Source organism: Cryptomeria japonica, chromosome 11 (assembly GCF_030272615.1).
Source record: "Cryptomeria japonica chromosome 11, Sugi_1.0, whole genome shotgun sequence".
Taxonomy (NCBI): Eukaryota; Viridiplantae; Streptophyta; class Pinopsida; order Cupressales; family Cupressaceae; genus Cryptomeria; species Cryptomeria japonica.
In genome coordinates, this window is record NC_081415.1 from 164,986,267 (window position 1) to 165,004,058 (window position 17,792).

General features: G+C 36.1%; 1 protein-coding gene across 7 annotated transcripts in view; it reads right to left on the minus strand.

Moving 5' to 3' along the window:
* Positions 1 to 17,792, minus strand: part of LOC131032484 (uncharacterized) — a 243,020-nt gene that overhangs the window by 119,520 nt on the left and 105,708 nt on the right. For all 7 annotated transcript variants that reach the window (XM_057963484.2, XM_057963481.2, XM_057963478.2 and 4 more), the window contains 4 exons: positions 2,915 to 2,967; positions 2,470 to 2,558; positions 1,584 to 1,820; positions 1,295 to 1,359 (listed from right to left, as the gene is read on the minus strand). In XM_057963484.2, coding sequence (XP_057819467.2) covers positions 1,295 to 1,359; positions 1,584 to 1,820; positions 2,470 to 2,539 — 372 coding nt within the window. In that variant the 5' untranslated portion in view covers positions 2,540 to 2,558; positions 2,915 to 2,967. The remainder of the gene's footprint in view (positions 1 to 1,294; positions 1,360 to 1,583; positions 1,821 to 2,469; positions 2,559 to 2,914; positions 2,968 to 17,792) is intronic.

The following is a 17,792-nucleotide window of genomic DNA, read 5'->3' on the forward strand; positions in this document are numbered from 1 at the left end:
CGGTGAAATTTGGTATAGCATTTGTGAATCTAATTTCTACATCTTAGAGTAATATTAAATTTTGGATTGAGGACATTACATCATGCATTGCCATTGAAGATTTGTCAACAATCAACAAGTTTGAAGAACTCTGTGGGATGGACAGTGCAAATTAAATATAATAACTGACAGTTGAGTGGTAGGACTTTTACAATGATCACACATGAGCCCTTCCCATCATAAATCTTCCATACAAAGGGAAATTTACAATTTTATATAGTTATCAAAACATTTTTACTTCTGCAAATCGGAGTACTACCATATTTATAGATTGCCTTAAATACTTATCTCAAATACAAAGCACAATTGAATGTTGTAGCCTAAGAGATTTCATGGTAAATGAAATTATTTGACAAATCCTTCATTAGGGTTACTATCTTGAAACAAAAATTATGTGAAAAAGGATGAAATGGTTAAAATTCTGTCTTTATTAACAATCCAATTGATTGGATAAATAAATTGATGATTACAATCGTTCTGACTTTAAGTGATTGCATGTCTACTCTTAATTCTGGTAGATTTGGTTCCCATAAGTAGAAGGTGAAGTACTTTAATATAGATTTGAGGTAACCCCAACATGGTCCCACATCATTTTCTTGCCACTAATGTATCTATTCACATTGATTAATAAAGTCTAGAGAGCACAATGTAAAAATTCTACTAACATCACCATAAACTCAACCCATATCAACAAATGGGTAATGAACGATCCAACAAAAAGGAGATGTAGAGTTGATATTTTTAAGAGATTTCAACCAAAACATTTCACAAAATATAAATCTACAGCCCTGCAACCAGTTTTTTATTTTTTTAATTGGTGGAGTCAGTAAGTTCTTGAAAGCAAACAGATCTCTATAATTCCACCAGAATATAGAAACCTAAATATAGTTCACGATGAAATTCTCAATGAATATAGATAAACCATCAAAAGAAGCAAGTACTTGATGATGGATCACGGAGTGTGATCTGAAACATTGATGCAAAAAAAGGGGCACAATCAAATCCAGAAGCAACTACTTGATATACAAATGGATTATGGAAATCTGATGAAATTAAGAAGCAAATTGTGAAATGATATGCAAAGTGAACTGGAGACAGGATCACAATTAAGTTTTGTTTCTGAACATGATAACATGCACAAAACATTTCTCTCACTAGTTAAATTTGCAAATATGTTCATGTCTTTTGCTTTTACTTTTAGTTTTAAATCTTTTTATGGTGTCATGAAAAACTGCCAAAGAGGAGGAGGTCATACTGCAAAGAACCCTCCAGCGCCATTTCCTGCATCTACAACAATGTGGAATCCTTCGAGCGGTCTCTCTGCAATAAAAAAATGGATTTCTTATATAATATGACTCATTCAACAAAGCAACATAGAAAGAATCAAGAAGCTGTGTGGATAATACAAAGAAAATCCTAACACAGGCATCATAAAATCCAAAAAGAAACAAAATACTAGTACTATTTTGCTCTAGAAGGCAAAAGAATTAATTAACAAAAGCATCTATGTGCATAAATTTGTCAAACTGCAAACTTAATCCTACCTACATTTCCAGCTGCCTTACGGACAGCTTTTACTAGATCTCCTGTGTAAACCTTCATGTAATCAACCTTCTTTGACACCTTAGAAGCAGCAACTTTAGATGCCTTCAATGCATCTTCAGAAAAAGTACCATATATTTCAGCTGCACGTGCCAGAATGTTTGCAATATCTGCTTTACCAAGTCCACCAGAATTTGTAAAAAATTTAAACCCATTGCGGTTGTATGGGAGATGGCTAGCTGTTACAACAAAGTGATAGACAGATATCAAAAACCTTTCCCAGTCGAAAAAATGTCATAAAGGAAACAATAGATATGCATCTAAACTCTTGAGCATCTTAAAATACATATACTCCCAAACTTGCAACTCAGAAGCAATGCATTCACATGAAATTAGAAAATGAAATATGATTTGAGTTTCCAGCTCAAAATCCATTATGTTTACTCCTCTCATATAATAATGCCTGGACTCAATCCAGACAAAATATAAAACAACAGTATGCACACTCATTATAAATCATAGTTTGTTTGTAGGATAACACTGAATTTGTTGGAAAACGACGTTATAGAAATGGTTTAAGTAGAAAACTGAGATCATCTGTACATTTTTGTTTATTCTACAATCAGTTCTATGTGGGACTGTTTGGCCCACCATGTGGGGATTTATAAATGAAAATAACTACCAAGCAGTCCATGCTTTAATAGACTGATTAGATGTACTTTTAATTGTAAACTTAATTATAATTATATAAGGATCTTCAGCAAAATACAATGACAGTGAGAACGGCCACCATTCCCATGGGCAAACTTCTAATCAAGAATTCATTTTTTCTTTTGTCCAGCCAAAATAAACTACTTATTTAGTGGAGTTAAAAAACTATATACAAACCTGTGATCATAATGCCACCATCAACGGGGCAGAGAAAATCTTCATCCTCAGTAAGGGTGCTGTTAAACATGGCTGGAGTAGATGCCAACCTGCAGTATCAGAAAATTTCTTGATTGATGTTATGAAATGCATATTATAAAGGTCATCAAGTGCTGCATAAAATAGTTTTCACAAGATCTTTTCCAGAAATGCACACTGGCAAACCAAAAAGCTGAGTAACAGCCAAACACTTTATCCCCAAATGCAGGAACAGTCTTATCCCAAAACTGAAATTGCTTGAACTCGGTAAGAAATCAATTGCAATGAATATTATTTATATGAAAGTAACTGCTATAATTTCCATCAATAAGCAAACAGTGTTTACTCTGCTGGAAATTGATTGATTTACCTTATTGCCAACAATGAGGCAGTGCATATGATAAGTACCTCAAATATGTAAACTTACCCATACAGTACAACATCTAAGCCAGCCCCAGCAATACCACGAGCCACAGCATTCTGTAAAATTTTCTTATTTCGGTCAATAATTGAACAATAAAAACAAAAACCAAAATTAAAATCAATTAATATAAAGTTGCAACCTGAAAGAGAGGATATATCCTCAAAGATAATAATTCAAGTTTTATCTGAATTCAAAGACTCGAGAGCAACAAAGTACACTTTCTTAGCAAAACCTAAACCTGGGTATATATGCAATAATAATGACTAAGGCACAAACAAATTCAAGCAGAAAATAACACAACAAGAACAACCATCAGTTTAACAAAAAATATGTACAAATAGCAGTGTTTCAGAGTTTTAGAACAGGAGTACAGACTACAGACGGGTGCAGGGAAGAGTTTCGGGGACAGCAATATTTTTCAAAATTTGGGAACAGTGGGGAGCTATATAGTAAAAGAAATTACATTTTATCATTAACAATAAATAAACAATTTTTACACAATAAATATATATAATATATTAATTAATATATAAATATAGTTTATATAATTATATATGATATTATTGATATATTAAACTGTCATTAATGGCATGATGTGATAGTTAAAGTTTGGCGTTATTATTTTTGCCACCCAAGTTCAAACCCCCACTAGGCTTTTGAGGTTGTGAGCTTTGTGTGTAATGTCCTGTTGATGTGTCTTTTGTACATGACCAAACACAAAATCAAATACCCAGAGGTATCTTATCCTCTCTTGAATAAAGCTTCCCCGAATGCTGAAGATCTCACAGAAGGATCAATCGGAGTAGCTCCAAGGTTCTGATTGTAGGTTCTCTACGTATGGATAAGCTCTTGCAGTATGATGTGATTTTGCTGGAATCACAAGGGGACTTACATTCGATGACCTGAGCGTCTGATTTTCATTGGATATTACTGGAACGTGAGACTTTACTGGTCTTTGATTTTTAAAAAAGGGAAAAGGATAAGGGTTGGAGAAGGATCTAATTCTAACACTAAGAATGTAGGAGCAATGGATGACCTTTGATGAAACTCTAACTAAGTCTTGCTTGACATGCTAGGATCGTCTCCACAAGATTAGTGCGATCTTCTAAGGATAGCTTTATGATGTTCAGATCACCGCTACAAGCATAGACACCGTCAGGTTGATGCATATCAATGAAGAAGCGATAATTCAAGTTAAGCTTAAGCTGAATGATTCCAGTTGACTACGCAAGGCAAGTTTGCAATCAACAAACTGCTAGTAGTATGGATATATAAATTTCACCATTGATCATACAAATTTCTTCCATTCATCTAATAGCATGAAATTAAATTTGAGAAGTATAGAAACCATGCAAATTGTAGAATCGACACATAGAATTCACCATTCCTTTAATGAAGTTTACATGTCTTTTGCAACAATGTCTTGGCAACAATCTTTGCCTTCTCTTTCTACTCTACTCTAAAATGCTATCTACTATTGAGCTACTAATCATTAACTATCAGCCTTTTTTGCTAACTCCTAACTATTCTCTGACTATTCACTATTAACCTTTACAAATGAGGAGCCAAGGCTTTATATAGAGAGCCTTTTACAAATTGATGGCTCTGATTGACTTAGAATCAATGGCTAGGATTAAAGGATAGAAACCCTAATTAGGGTTTGTTATAACAAACTTCTATAGCCAATTAGAAAACTACATTCCAGGAGTGAGGACCAATAGGAAGCGGAGGTAGGTACACCGAAGTTTGTGCCATCCCTGATAAATTAGGTACATTGAATCTGGACATGTTGAGGTGGACCAATCTGGCTGGAGGAGCAATGACTGGGATGCCACCTTGTCTAATGTTTGTGTCTTGGTTGATCTTCCTCTGTCCTTGATGTGATGAATGATGTACCTCCTTTATGCACAAGTGCTTGATGAAGCTTTCTTATTGTCAAGTCTTCCTTCTCCGGTAGCATACCTTGCCTTGAAGTGTTGGCGAAGCCTTTCTTTGTCATCTTGTGGTTCCTTAGTGTGGCGAAGTGAAGGTTTTGGAGGTAGTTGGCAACTCCTTAAACACATGTAGTCTTCCAATGCTTCAAAAACACCTTGAGTCCACCTTTATGCCTTTGGAATGTCCTTGATGATGATGGACTGGAACAGGTCGTCCTTGTCCCCTTCTTCCATCTGCAAAACAAACCAAAAGGTGATTAAGTACACATGATATATTTATCTCACATAGCATTTTCTACTAAATCATCAACAAAAAGGCATTAGAATGAAATTTGCTCAAGATCCTCCCCAGGGACAGGCCCTATAAGAATTTCGCTCTGGACCCTTTGGAAGGGTCAGGAGCGAAATTTGCATTTTAGCTCAAATTTCATCATCTCCTTGCCTTGAACTTCTCTTGACCTTTGAATCGCTTTCTCCTAAAGACATCATTGATTTGACCCCCAAAAAGACCAAAAAGAGGATTTCGCTCTGGACCTAGGCCAAGGACATGACCTATAGGGAATTTCACTCTGGACCCTTTGGAAGGGTCAGGAGCGAAATTTGCATTCTAGGACAAAATCTTCACATTTTGTGACCACAACTTGTTCAAATTCATGCCTAGATATGTTTCTAATCTCAATCAACACTAGGTTTGATGCAAAATTGGAGCAAAATAGAGTTTTTAAGGATTTTGCTCTGGACCCTTTGGAAGGGTTAGGAGCGAAATTCTTGACTAAGCTCAAATTCCATCATTCCTCCACTCCAAAATGCCTCCCAAGACAAGCACATGCTAGCCTTCTCTCCACCAAGGCTTAGGAATTCATAACTTGACCTTCATTATGGGCAAACTAGGTGATTTTGGGAATTTCGCTCTGGACCCTTTGGAAGGGTTAGGAGCGAAATTCATTCTTTAACTCAAAATCCTTACTTTTTGGACTCATAACCTATTCAAATACATGCCTATGGCCATCTTTAAGTCCAATTCACCTTCATCAATGCTTCGCTTAACACAAATTTGGAAGAAAAAGGATATTTTGAGAATTTGGGTCTAGACCCTTTGGAAGGGTCAAGAGCGAAATTCAAGTTTTAGACTTGATCCTTCATTTCCTTCACTTCAATTCATCTTACAAGACAAAAATACATCACTCCACCTCCAACCACGCCATAGGAATCAATGTCTTGGCTTCACACAAGGAAAAATAGTTGGTTTGAGGAATTTCGCTCTGGACCCTTTGGAAGGGTCAAGAGCGAAATTCATTCTTTGCTTGTTTTCTCTTACTTAGCTCCATTCTTCTCACTTTGTTCTACTTTGACACTCACCTTTGGATCCCCCTCTCATGAAGACAACACCTGCTTGATGTCAAAATGGCTTGAAAGGAGAATTTTGCTAAAAACCATGGCCAAGGACAGGACCTATTTAGGATTTCGCTCTGGACCCTTTGGAAGGGTCAAGAGTGAATCCTTGTTCTACCTCAAAATCTTGATCATTGGTGGCCACAATCCATTCAAAGGCACACCTAGGGGTCTTTCCAAGCTCATTTCACCTTGATCAAGGTTTGTCTTGACACAAAAAATGGAAGAAAGAGGGATTTTGGAAATTTCGCTCTAGACGCTTTGGAAGGGTCAGGAGCGAAATTCTTGTTTTGAGCTCATCTCTTCATTATATCAACCCCAATCCACCTCAAAAGGCAAGGACACATCACTCCACTCCCATCCACGCCATAAGAACTAAGGATTTGACCTTCTCCAAGGAAAAATAGGTGTTCTTCAAGAATTTCGCTATGGACCCTTTGGAAGGGTCAGGAGCGAAATTCTAGTTTTGGCTCAATTCCTTCGCATTTGGTGATCACAAGCAACTCAAAGCCATGCTTAAGGACATCTTCAATCTTGATCCACACTTGACTTGACACAAAATTGAGAGAAAAAGGGAGATTTGGGGAATTTCGCTCTGGACCCTTTGGAAGGGTCAGGAGCGAAATTCACAATCTTGGTTGATTTCACACCTCTTTCATCCAATCCATCTTAAGACTTGATCAAACTCACCCTCCTCTACCCACATTCAAGTGAATTTGCCACCTACTTAGTTCAAAACAAGGTCCTTCCAATGTCCTAGGCAAGATAGAGGGTCAGATGAGGATTTCGCTCTGGACCCTTTGGAAGGGCCAGGAGCGAAATTCTCATTTTGAGCTAATTTCTCACTTATTTTCTCCTTTTCATGCCTTGGACATACTTTGTTAGGCTTCCTTCCATCATGATCATGTGAATTTGCTCTTCAAATTGACATCTAGCTCAAGATTTTGTGAAAAATAGGGTTTTACATGAATTTCGCTCTGGACCCTTTGGAAGGGTCAGGAGCAAAATTCACCTTAGGCTATAATCCTGACTTCATCTTTCACATTTCTTCATTCCAAATAAGTGTTTTGCCTTCACTCAAGCCTGGGAATGAGTTAGTTCTTATTTTGGGGCAAGGTAAAATGTCTTATGGAGGAATTCGCTTTGGACCCTTTGGAAGGGTCAAGAGCTTGAAAAAAATTTCGCTCTGGACCCTTTAGAAGGGTCAAGAGCGAAATTTGCAATTATACTCAAATTCCTTACTTTTTATCACTTCACTTTGTTTCACACATCAATTCTCTCTTGACTACGCCATAAGGACAAGGTTTATGAGGCAAATTAAGACCAGGAAGGGAGATATTAGGAAATTCGCTCTAGACCCTCTGGAAGGGTCAGGAGCGAAATTGAAATTTGCTCTGGACCCTTTGGAAGGGTCAGGAGCGAAATTTGACATTTTAGTCTCTCCGTCGGGATTCATATATGGAATATAACATTTAAGTATAAGTGAAGGAAATGTCACTTATACTTTAAGTTATATTCCATATATATTGTCGGGATGTTTGAGAGTGGTTTCGGACCTCCATGAGTTATAATGCAAAATCTAGTTTTTGGAGGATTCTTCAATTTTCCAGACAGTCAAATTTCAAGATCGGGATGACATTCCAGACAACGCCAAATTTCAGGACATTTGAGGATCAGGATGACATTCCCGATTTCTCAAGGCGAATTCACTCTGCCCTTGATGTACGGGATGGGACCTAGGAGGACATTATGCATTCAACCAAGGTTTGATTTAGCAACTTGAAGTGCGACTAGATAGTACACAAAAAACACCCTAGGAATGATCTAAATAACCCCTAATTACTCAATTCACCTGACCTCTTGAGGAGATCCACCTGACTCAAGCAAAGCCTACCATCTTAGTGATCCCTCTGGCAACACTCAGCATGCAAAGGCTAATAGACAAAACCCCAAAAGACCTAGAAACAAACCCTAGAAAGCAAAAAAGTAGGGATCCCCATTTGCAATGGGGCGATGTGTGAATACGTCACAACATGTCCCCACTTTGAAATACAATTTAATGATAAATAATAATAATAATAAAATTAAAATATAAATATAAATATAAAAGAATGTAATTAAATATAATCAAATTTTAATTAAGTTAATGAATGGTTAAAGACATGAAATGAAAAGTTGTGACTCCCTCAAACATGAGATATAAGAGGGTTAAGAGAACCTCAATTGAGGAGGATAATTTGGGAATCAAAAGTGAAGAACTGATTTAAATAAGTGCAGATCTGATTGTGAAAGGGTGTGTCTCTTGCCAAAAGGCATACATGATGAAGAGGTGTGACCTCTCCCTCACATTGAGAGATATAAAGGAAAAGAATCAAAAGCATCCAGGGACATCACCATCGATCAGATCAGTTCATAACTGTTATATAGTTACAGGCAGCGATTATCAGAGCAGAGAATACCAAGACCTAATCTATCATATGTAGCAATAATAATAATAAATACATGATAATAATAGTCAGCAAATGGTAGACTAAAGGCTGCGACCCTGATATTACAATTATAATACAAAACCATAACTTAACAATGATGATTAAGAAAGGTTGTCAACCATAATCTGATTCGATAACCAACAAGTGATTAGTTAAGGCAGAAGACTTGGTGAAGGTTCGCTACTCTTGGAAAAGGGGGGGCCTATTGGGAAGGAATATAACCTTCCACCCAGGTCGAAGGATATATATGTGCAACACTTCAAACATTCCAAGGAGGAAAAAAAGCAGATCAACAAAGGTCTGAATCTGATATAAGGAGATCAGATTTGATACTGAAAATAAATTGATGCATACAGCAGATTCATCATATACTGTGATTTTGGTTTCCCTTTTAAGGAGATAAAGGTACTCCCCTCTAACCCTCCCTTACTGGCTGAGAATTGTGATCTAGGGCAAACTAGGGCATTTTACAAAAAGGGGACATTACATTGTGCCCCTGCTTAGCCACTGAGCTCATGGGTTTGAACAAAGTAGTAATGCTGGGAATGTTCTCCCAATCTGTGGCCCCACTGGCTGAACCTGATTAATATATTTATTGTATATTATTAATTTAATATATTTCTTAAATTAATATATAATAAATATATTTGATAAAAATTAATTAATATATAATATGTTATTATTAAAATATAAATATTAAAAAATTAAACATTATTTTATTATATATTTATTATATTATTAGAAAAAACATGAAAATTATCTCTCCAAGCAGATGGTATTTTTCTTGTATGACAGCAGACAAAATGGTTTTATGTGAGTTCTGGAGAATCCATGCTACTTTGTTAGAGGGTGTCCAACTGAATAGAGTGATATTTCTAATAGCCAAACCTCCCACTGATTTTGCATGCATCTGAGATTCCAAGCTACTAAAGGGAAATTGAATTTTTTGTCCATCTGTGGCTAGGGAAAATTTATTTGCATTTCTTTATAGCAAGCTACTACCTTCAATGAAATAAAAATTAGAGATAACAATCATACTAGATTGGTTTGGCAAAAATTGCACAAGTTGGATTCAACCAGCTGAATAAAGTCATTTGTGTGCCCAGTAAAAGGTTTTCCATTGCAACCCATTGATAATGGATTCCCATAAGAGTTTGTCATATTTGATATGCAGCAGCAGAAAGCCCAAACACGTCAAATTGTATTTTTTTTTGCTGTGATAGCTGCGCAGAATGCTGGATTTAACAGAATTTATTTACTGCCGTAAGGCCAATCAACAAAGCTGAAAAGATTTCTTAAGATGTTAAATTAGCCAAAGTGATAGTTCAACAGAGGAGTGTTATCACCAGATGAAATTGTGTATCTTTGCCCTTCTTCGATAGCAGGGATGCCATATTTTTTGGTTACAAACCTTCAAGGAGCTATCCAATTGACAAAAAACATTCACTCACAATAAAAAATATTTAAGGGCTAAGAGGATCCCTTTACATGAGTCCATATGTTGAGTAAATGGACTCATTGATTGAGATCTAGAAGGTTGGTGCTTGCAGACCAGAGGCAATTCATTAAATTATTTGTGCAATGCATACCATCTTGCTAAGAGCTTGAGTGGCTATACTCCAATTCCATATATCAAAACTTTACACATGTCTAGATTGATCATTAAACCCAAATGATTCAAAGTATGAAATGAATGTTTAATCTCTTGAACTATTCCTATGTTACCAAAGTGTTGGTGTGAATGGGGTATTTCATCACCTAGGAGGCTAGGACCTCTTCACATTAGTTGCTTAAGTTTACTTAGGTTACACATAGGATACTTATTACTTTATGTCTCAAGTCGGAAGATTCAGACACATATCATAATATTATGCAATCCTATGTCTCACCTCGGTCTGTATATGCTGAAACTTAGTAGCTTCGGTAAGATAAATGATTGAATGAGAGACTTCATTTATCTCTCATTCAATCATCTACCTTATCGATATAACTACAATTTAAGTATAGACCTCATAACCATATAAATGAACTTATTATAACCATCTCATATGCATAATCGATAATATTACTCATGCTGTGATCAGACCAGAATTATAACTACCATAGCTATCATATGATAGCATTGATTAATGCTATCATATGATAACTATAATAGTTATCATTCTAAAATGCATGTTAATACCGATAATTTATTTGTTAACTTATCCCAATCATTTATCGGGTAACTATACTACTTCACGTTGCCCCGATCATTAATAGTTATCGGCATGTTAAATAAAGTGACCGGTAGCTATCGGCACAACTCACGATAAAGAGAAATGACGTGACCGATAGTTATCGGCCTTAACATATGATAAATGGTAATATTAATTCAAACCGTGTCTATGCACCGATCAAGACATGTCTTGATCGGGCATGTCTAAAAGACATGACCGATCAAGGCATGCCTTGATCGGTGAAGCATAGGACTATAAATATATGCAAACGTAGTGCTGAGAATGCATCGAAATTATTAATGTTATCTTCAGCAACCTGTGACATAAGAAACAGAAAATATCAATAAAAGAAATAATAATGTACATAACTTCAGACTTGAACATAAATTTGAATATCGTTTACATGGTATCAAAGCCACGTTGATCGAACCTGAGGCATTCAAATTCGAGAAGTTCAAACCGAAGATATAAACATCATATTTCCCATGGCTAACGCTATCAGATTTGAGGACAGACTTGAAGGAGGTGACAATTTCTCAGCATGGAAGTTCAGGATTAAAATGACTCTAAAAGAAAACAAGGTTAAATCATTTATAAAAATTGAATCTAAAGAACCAGAGGAATCAACATGGATCGAGGGAAATGAAAAAGCTATGAAAATCATAGTAGATGGAGTAAGAAATCACATCATGCCAATAATAACAAAACATGAAACTACCTATCATATGTTCAAATCACTCGAAAGTGCATTTGAGATAAATATTGCAAGTAGAACCCTGGCTCTAAAAAGAAAAATAAATCATATAAGTATGAACAAAGGGGAGTCAATCAATGCATACTTTATGCGGATATCAGCCCTAAGTGATGAATTGGCAACGCTTGGATATGAGATCCAGAGCAAAGAGCTAACGCTTATTGCTCTAGATGGGTTGCCTAGTACATGGGAGACATTCGTCCAAGGCATCAGTGGAAGAGATAAATTTTCAAAATTTGATAGGCTAAGAGCAGATTGTCTTCAAGACGACTCAAGGCTAAATAAGAAGGGGATCAAACAAAAGAACATAGATGAAAATCTCCATGTTTTAAATACCAACTCCAACAAGAAAAACAAGAAGAAATACTTCAAGAAGAGAAAGAACCAACATGACAAAAAAGTCATCTAAAACAGACAACTCTCACATTCAGTGCTTTAGGTGTGATCAATATTGACACAATGCAGCAAGATGTCCAGATAGAATCAAACAACAAGTTACATTTGCAAAAGTTAAAAGGGAAGAATATGACTCCGAGAAGCATGCATTCTACTCTGCTCTCTCCAGTCAAATATCCAATAAATCTAACACCTAGATCATTGACAGTGGGTCTTCAAGACACATCACTGGGTATAGAGAATTGCTGGATTCCATGGTAGAACAAACCGATGAAGAAATAATCATTGGTGATGACTCTGCACATCCAGTGAAAGGTGTCGGTACCTGCACCATTAAGCTGAAGACAGGCATTTCTCTTCAACTCACTGGAGTCCTATACGTTCCTGGCATCAAGAGAAACTTAATATCCATATCTGCACTTCAAGATGATGGGTACAGAATAACATTCATGAATGGTAAAGTTCTAGTATGGCCACAAAACTCTTCCATGAAGGCAACAACCCTAGGACATAGAAAAGGCTATTTATACGAGGTATGTACTGAATCTAACCTAGCCCTACTTCATGAGATTACAAATTCAAATGAAATTTGGCATAGAAAATTAGGTCATTTAAACTTTCATGCTTTATGTTCAATGGAAAAATTAGTAATTGGTTTGCCTACGTTAAAACAATACCATTCTGGTACATGTAAGGGGTGTGCCCTAGGCAAAAATACTAAGAGTTCCTTTCAGAATAGTTCTACGAAAACAAGCAATGTTTTAGAGCTAGTTCACTCTAACCTATGTGGGCCAATGTCTGTACCATCATTAGGGGGGTGCCTTTACTATGTAATATTCATTGATGACTTCTCCAGGAAGACCTGGATCTATTTTCTTAAACGTAAAGAATCTAAAGAGATTCTCAACAGATTTAAGGAATTCAAATCGCTCTTTGAAAATTCTTCCAGAAAAAGAATAAAAACCTTAAGGACTGATAATGGGAGGGAATACACCTCATACATTTTTAGAGAATTTTGTAAAGATGTTGGGATTAAGAGGGAGTTCCCTGTCCCTTAAAACCCCCAACAAAATGGGGTTGCTAAGAGGAAAAATAGAACCATTGTGGAGGCAGCCAAAGCTATGCTTCTTGATCAAAACTTAGAAACTCATCTTTGGGCAGAAGCCTCCAACACTGTTGTATACATACAAAATAGATGCCCTCACTCCTACATTGAAGATAAAACTCCTGAAGAAGTTTTCATAGGTATAAAACCTGATATAACTCACTTTAGGATATTTGGATGCCCTGTCTACTTTCATATACCTAAAGAGAAAAGAACAAAACTAGAACCCTCTGGAAGAAAAGGAATCTTTGTTGGATATAGTGAAACCTCTAAAGCCTACAAAATATTTGTGCCTGGACATAGCAATATTGAACTTAGTAGAGATGTAATATTTAAATAAGACATAGCCTTCAAAAGAGCCAAATACTCTATTGAGTCAGAAGTGTATGTTCCTTCTTCAGACATAGAAGAGGATCCCACTCCTGAGATTCAGAGGGAGTGCTTAGAAGAAAATGAAGAACAAATTCCTCCCCAAGAAATTGCTAAGAAAAGACCTTTGTGGGTTCACAAAACAATGGAAGATGCAAGGGACTTTGCAGCTCCTTCAGGAACCTTTAGGGAAAGTAAGAGGCCTCGAAGATTCACTAGCTATGTAGCCCTAATGAATGACCTCTCCAAATCAGAACCTTCTAATGTATCAGAAGCACTTAAACATCGAGTATGGAAAGATGCCATGTCAGAGGAATATCAATCCATCTTAAACAATGATGTTTGGGAAATTGTTCCTAGACCAAAAGGAAAATCTGTTGTTTCATCCAAGTGGCTATTCAAAATCAAACATCCTGCACATGGTAGCAGAGAAAAACATAAAGCCAGATTTGTAGCCAAAGGGTTCTCACAGAAAAAGGGAATAGACTATGATGAGACTTTCGCTCCAATTGCTAGATACACCTCAGTCAGAGCAGTACTAGCCATTACAGCCGCCAAAGAATGGAAAGTCCATCAAATGGATGTAAAAACTGATTTCCTGAATGGGAAAGTTGAGGAGGAAGTCTACTTAGAGCAGCCAGAAGGGTTTGAGATCCACAATGCAAAATCACATGTGTGCAGATTAAAGAAAGCCCTATATGGACTGAAACAAGCCCCCAGGGCCTGGTATGAAAGAATTGACAGCTACCTCATGGGATTAGGATTCTCAAAGAATGATGCAGATCCAAATATATACTTCAAACAAATCAAAGGTGATATGTTGATATTGATCTTGTATGTTGATGATCTTTTGATTACAGGAGAAAATCACCTTATTGATCAATGTAAGAAAGACCTTGAGAAGGAGTTTGATATGAAAGATTTAGGCCTTCTACATTACTTCCTTGGATTGGAAGTTTGGCAAAACTTTGACAATATTGTGCTTAATCAATGGAAGTACACCTTAGACATATTGAAGAGATTTGGCATGATGAACTGCAGACCCATGACTTCTCCCAAGGAAACTAATCTTCACAAACTAAAGGAGGCAGCAGCAAACTCCCCATTAGTAGATCCTACGCTCTACAGACAGATGATTGGATCATTAATGTATCTAGTCAATACTAGACCTAATATCTATTATCCAGTAAATGCCTTGAGTCAATTCATGTGTGAACCTAAGGAGATTCATCTTATGGCAATAAAACATATAATGAGATACCTTCAAGGCACTCTCAACTATGGACTCAAGTATGAGAATATTGATTTGAATCTTCACAGGTTCACTGATTCAGATTGGGCTGGAAGTGCGACTGACAGGAAAAGCACTTCAGGGTGTTGCTTCAGCTTGGGTTCAGCCATGATATCTTGGATTAGCAGGAAACAATCTTCAGTAGCTCAGAGCTCTACAGAGGCTAAATATATCGCAGCTTCCATGGCTGCACGAGAAGCTGTATGGCTACAAAAGCTACTTGTGGGATTATTCGGAGAACCAATGAAGCCTACTATAATTCATTGTGACAATCAGAGTTGTATAAAACTCTTCGTGAACACTGTATTTCATGATAGATCCAAACATATTGAGATCCCTTATCACTATGTGAGAGATATTGTGGATAGGAATGTGATTCAGTTACAGTATATCAGTACAGGAGACCAGACAGCAGACATACTGACCAAATCTCTAGCCAGAGTGAAAGTTGAACACTTCAGAAAAGGCCTTGGTATGATTGAGTTATAATCTGTTTTGTAATTTGTACTAATATATGAGATGTTTAATTTGTAAACTTCTTTTGTCGTGTTATGACTTTATGGGCTTCACCCCCTGTGGACATTTCTAAAAGGTGACAATCTTTTAGATTATGAACACTTGTATTAAACATTATGAGGTGACGATCTTGTAATGTTGATATCATGCTGACTTGATATCACTCTGACTCATGGATGTGCCATGATGTGTTATGGTAGACATTATGTGACATAATGTCAGTGCACATGCCATAACCTGGATATAAGGGAATTCAACATTCTTAAGTATTTTATATCCAGGGTATCATGTGTTATGTGATACTGATATCGTGTATTATGTGATATCTATATCACGAGATGATGTGATATATTCCTATGTCACTCATTATGTGATGTTTTCATGTCACAAGCATATGTGATATGATCCTTCGTATTATGTAGTCGTATAATACATCTTATTATGAGAAAAAAGATGCTTATTTTATGGGTCTATAATTATCTTCCCTAGCTAAGAGGGAGTGTTGAAACTTAGTAGCTTCGGTAAGATAAATGATTGAATGAGAGACTTCATTTATCTCTCCTTCAATCATCTACCTTATCGATATAACTACAATTTAAGTATAGACCTCATAATCATATAAATGAACTTGTTATAACCATCTCATATGCATAATATATTACTCATGTTGTGATCAGACCAGAATTATAACTACCATAGCTATCATATGATAGCATTGATTAATGCTATCATATGATAACTATAATTGTTATCATTCTAAAATGCATGTTAATAGCGATAATTTATTTGTTAACTTATCCTAATCATTTATCGGATAACTATACTACTTCACATTGCCCCGATCATTAATAGTTATCGACATGCTAAATAAAGTGACTGATAGCTATCGGCATAACTCGCGATAAAGAGAAATGACAAGACCGATAGTTATCAGCCTTAACATATGATAAATAGTAATATTAATTGAAATGGTGTCTATGCACCGATCAAGACATGTCTTGATCGGGAATGTCTAAAAGACATGACCGATCAGGGCATGCCTTGATCGGTGAAGCATAGGACTATAAATATATGCAAACGTAGTGCTGAGGATGCATCGAAATTATTAATGTTATCTTCAGCAACCTGTGACATAAGAAACAGAAAAAATCAGTAAAGGAAATAATAATATACATAACTTCAGACTTGAACATAAATTTGAATATCATTTACAGTATAACTAAGGGATTATCTTTGTAATTTTAATTCATTGCAAATTTGCAAGTAATCTATTACTTGCATTCTTTAATACAATAGCATTATTCTTTCATAGTTGATCTCTCTTGTGGTTTCATTGAAGCTCCTAGCTCTTGGGTGGCTACATCTTCAACCAAAACTTTCATGGTATAAAGCACTCTATAGCAACTCTTACATGGTATCAAAACTTGTGGAATTGCTTCCTATTAGTCTTGATTAAAAGATCTAGGTTGCAAATCTTGGTGAACCTTGAAAAGCTATATTCTTCTCTTAGAGAATAAAAAAAACTTGATAGAAGTATCAAATTTAGGGGGATTCTTCTTTGTGACTTTGTATTGCAAACTTATTTTGGAGCATGTAGGTGCAAATATGAGCTCATCCATGAATTCAAGATGTCTTAGAAAGTCAATTTAACCTATTAATTTGTCCAAATTGTACATGTGAGGCCAAATATGCAAGAGTTTGAACTTGGAAAGTGGTTGCCATACCCAAAAAGTAGCTGCAATTTTGTAGCATTTTGTGTCAAATATGACCCTACAATCTCATCCAAAAGGCCCAAGAACCTAAGGATTGACTATCAATTCATCAAAACCAAACACTTTTGTCTAGAGCCATAAAAAAAACCCCTCCTTGATCGTACAAATTGCAAAGGAATATTCTCTATATAGTAAAAAAAATTGCATACCTTCTATTTGCATTAGCTTGCATAGGCGTGCACAAATTGTACATGTAAAAATTTTAATTAAATTGCAATACCTTGCAAGTACCGTAGGGTGCCCAACACGCACAACAAGCACTGCATGGCACCCTTCAACCAACCCTGCAAGCCCCACTAGCCACATATGCTCACTAAGCCTCCAACAGCTAATGTTCAAATTTATTAACAAAGAATATACCGATGATTCTATTGATGTGTTTTTTATGACACCTTCAAACACAAAATAAAATACCAAGTATCTTATCCTCTCTTGAACAAAGACCTCTCGAATGCTAAACAATGTGATCAAACGAGACAACTCCAAGGTCTCGATAGTCAAGTCTTGACCTTATACATGGATAGACTCAGTGATTGTAATGTGATTTTGCTGGAATCACAAGGGGGACTTACGTTGAACCCGAATGTTTGAATGCTATTGAAACATAAAATTTTACTTGATTTTTAAAAAAAGGCAAAAGAGATAGG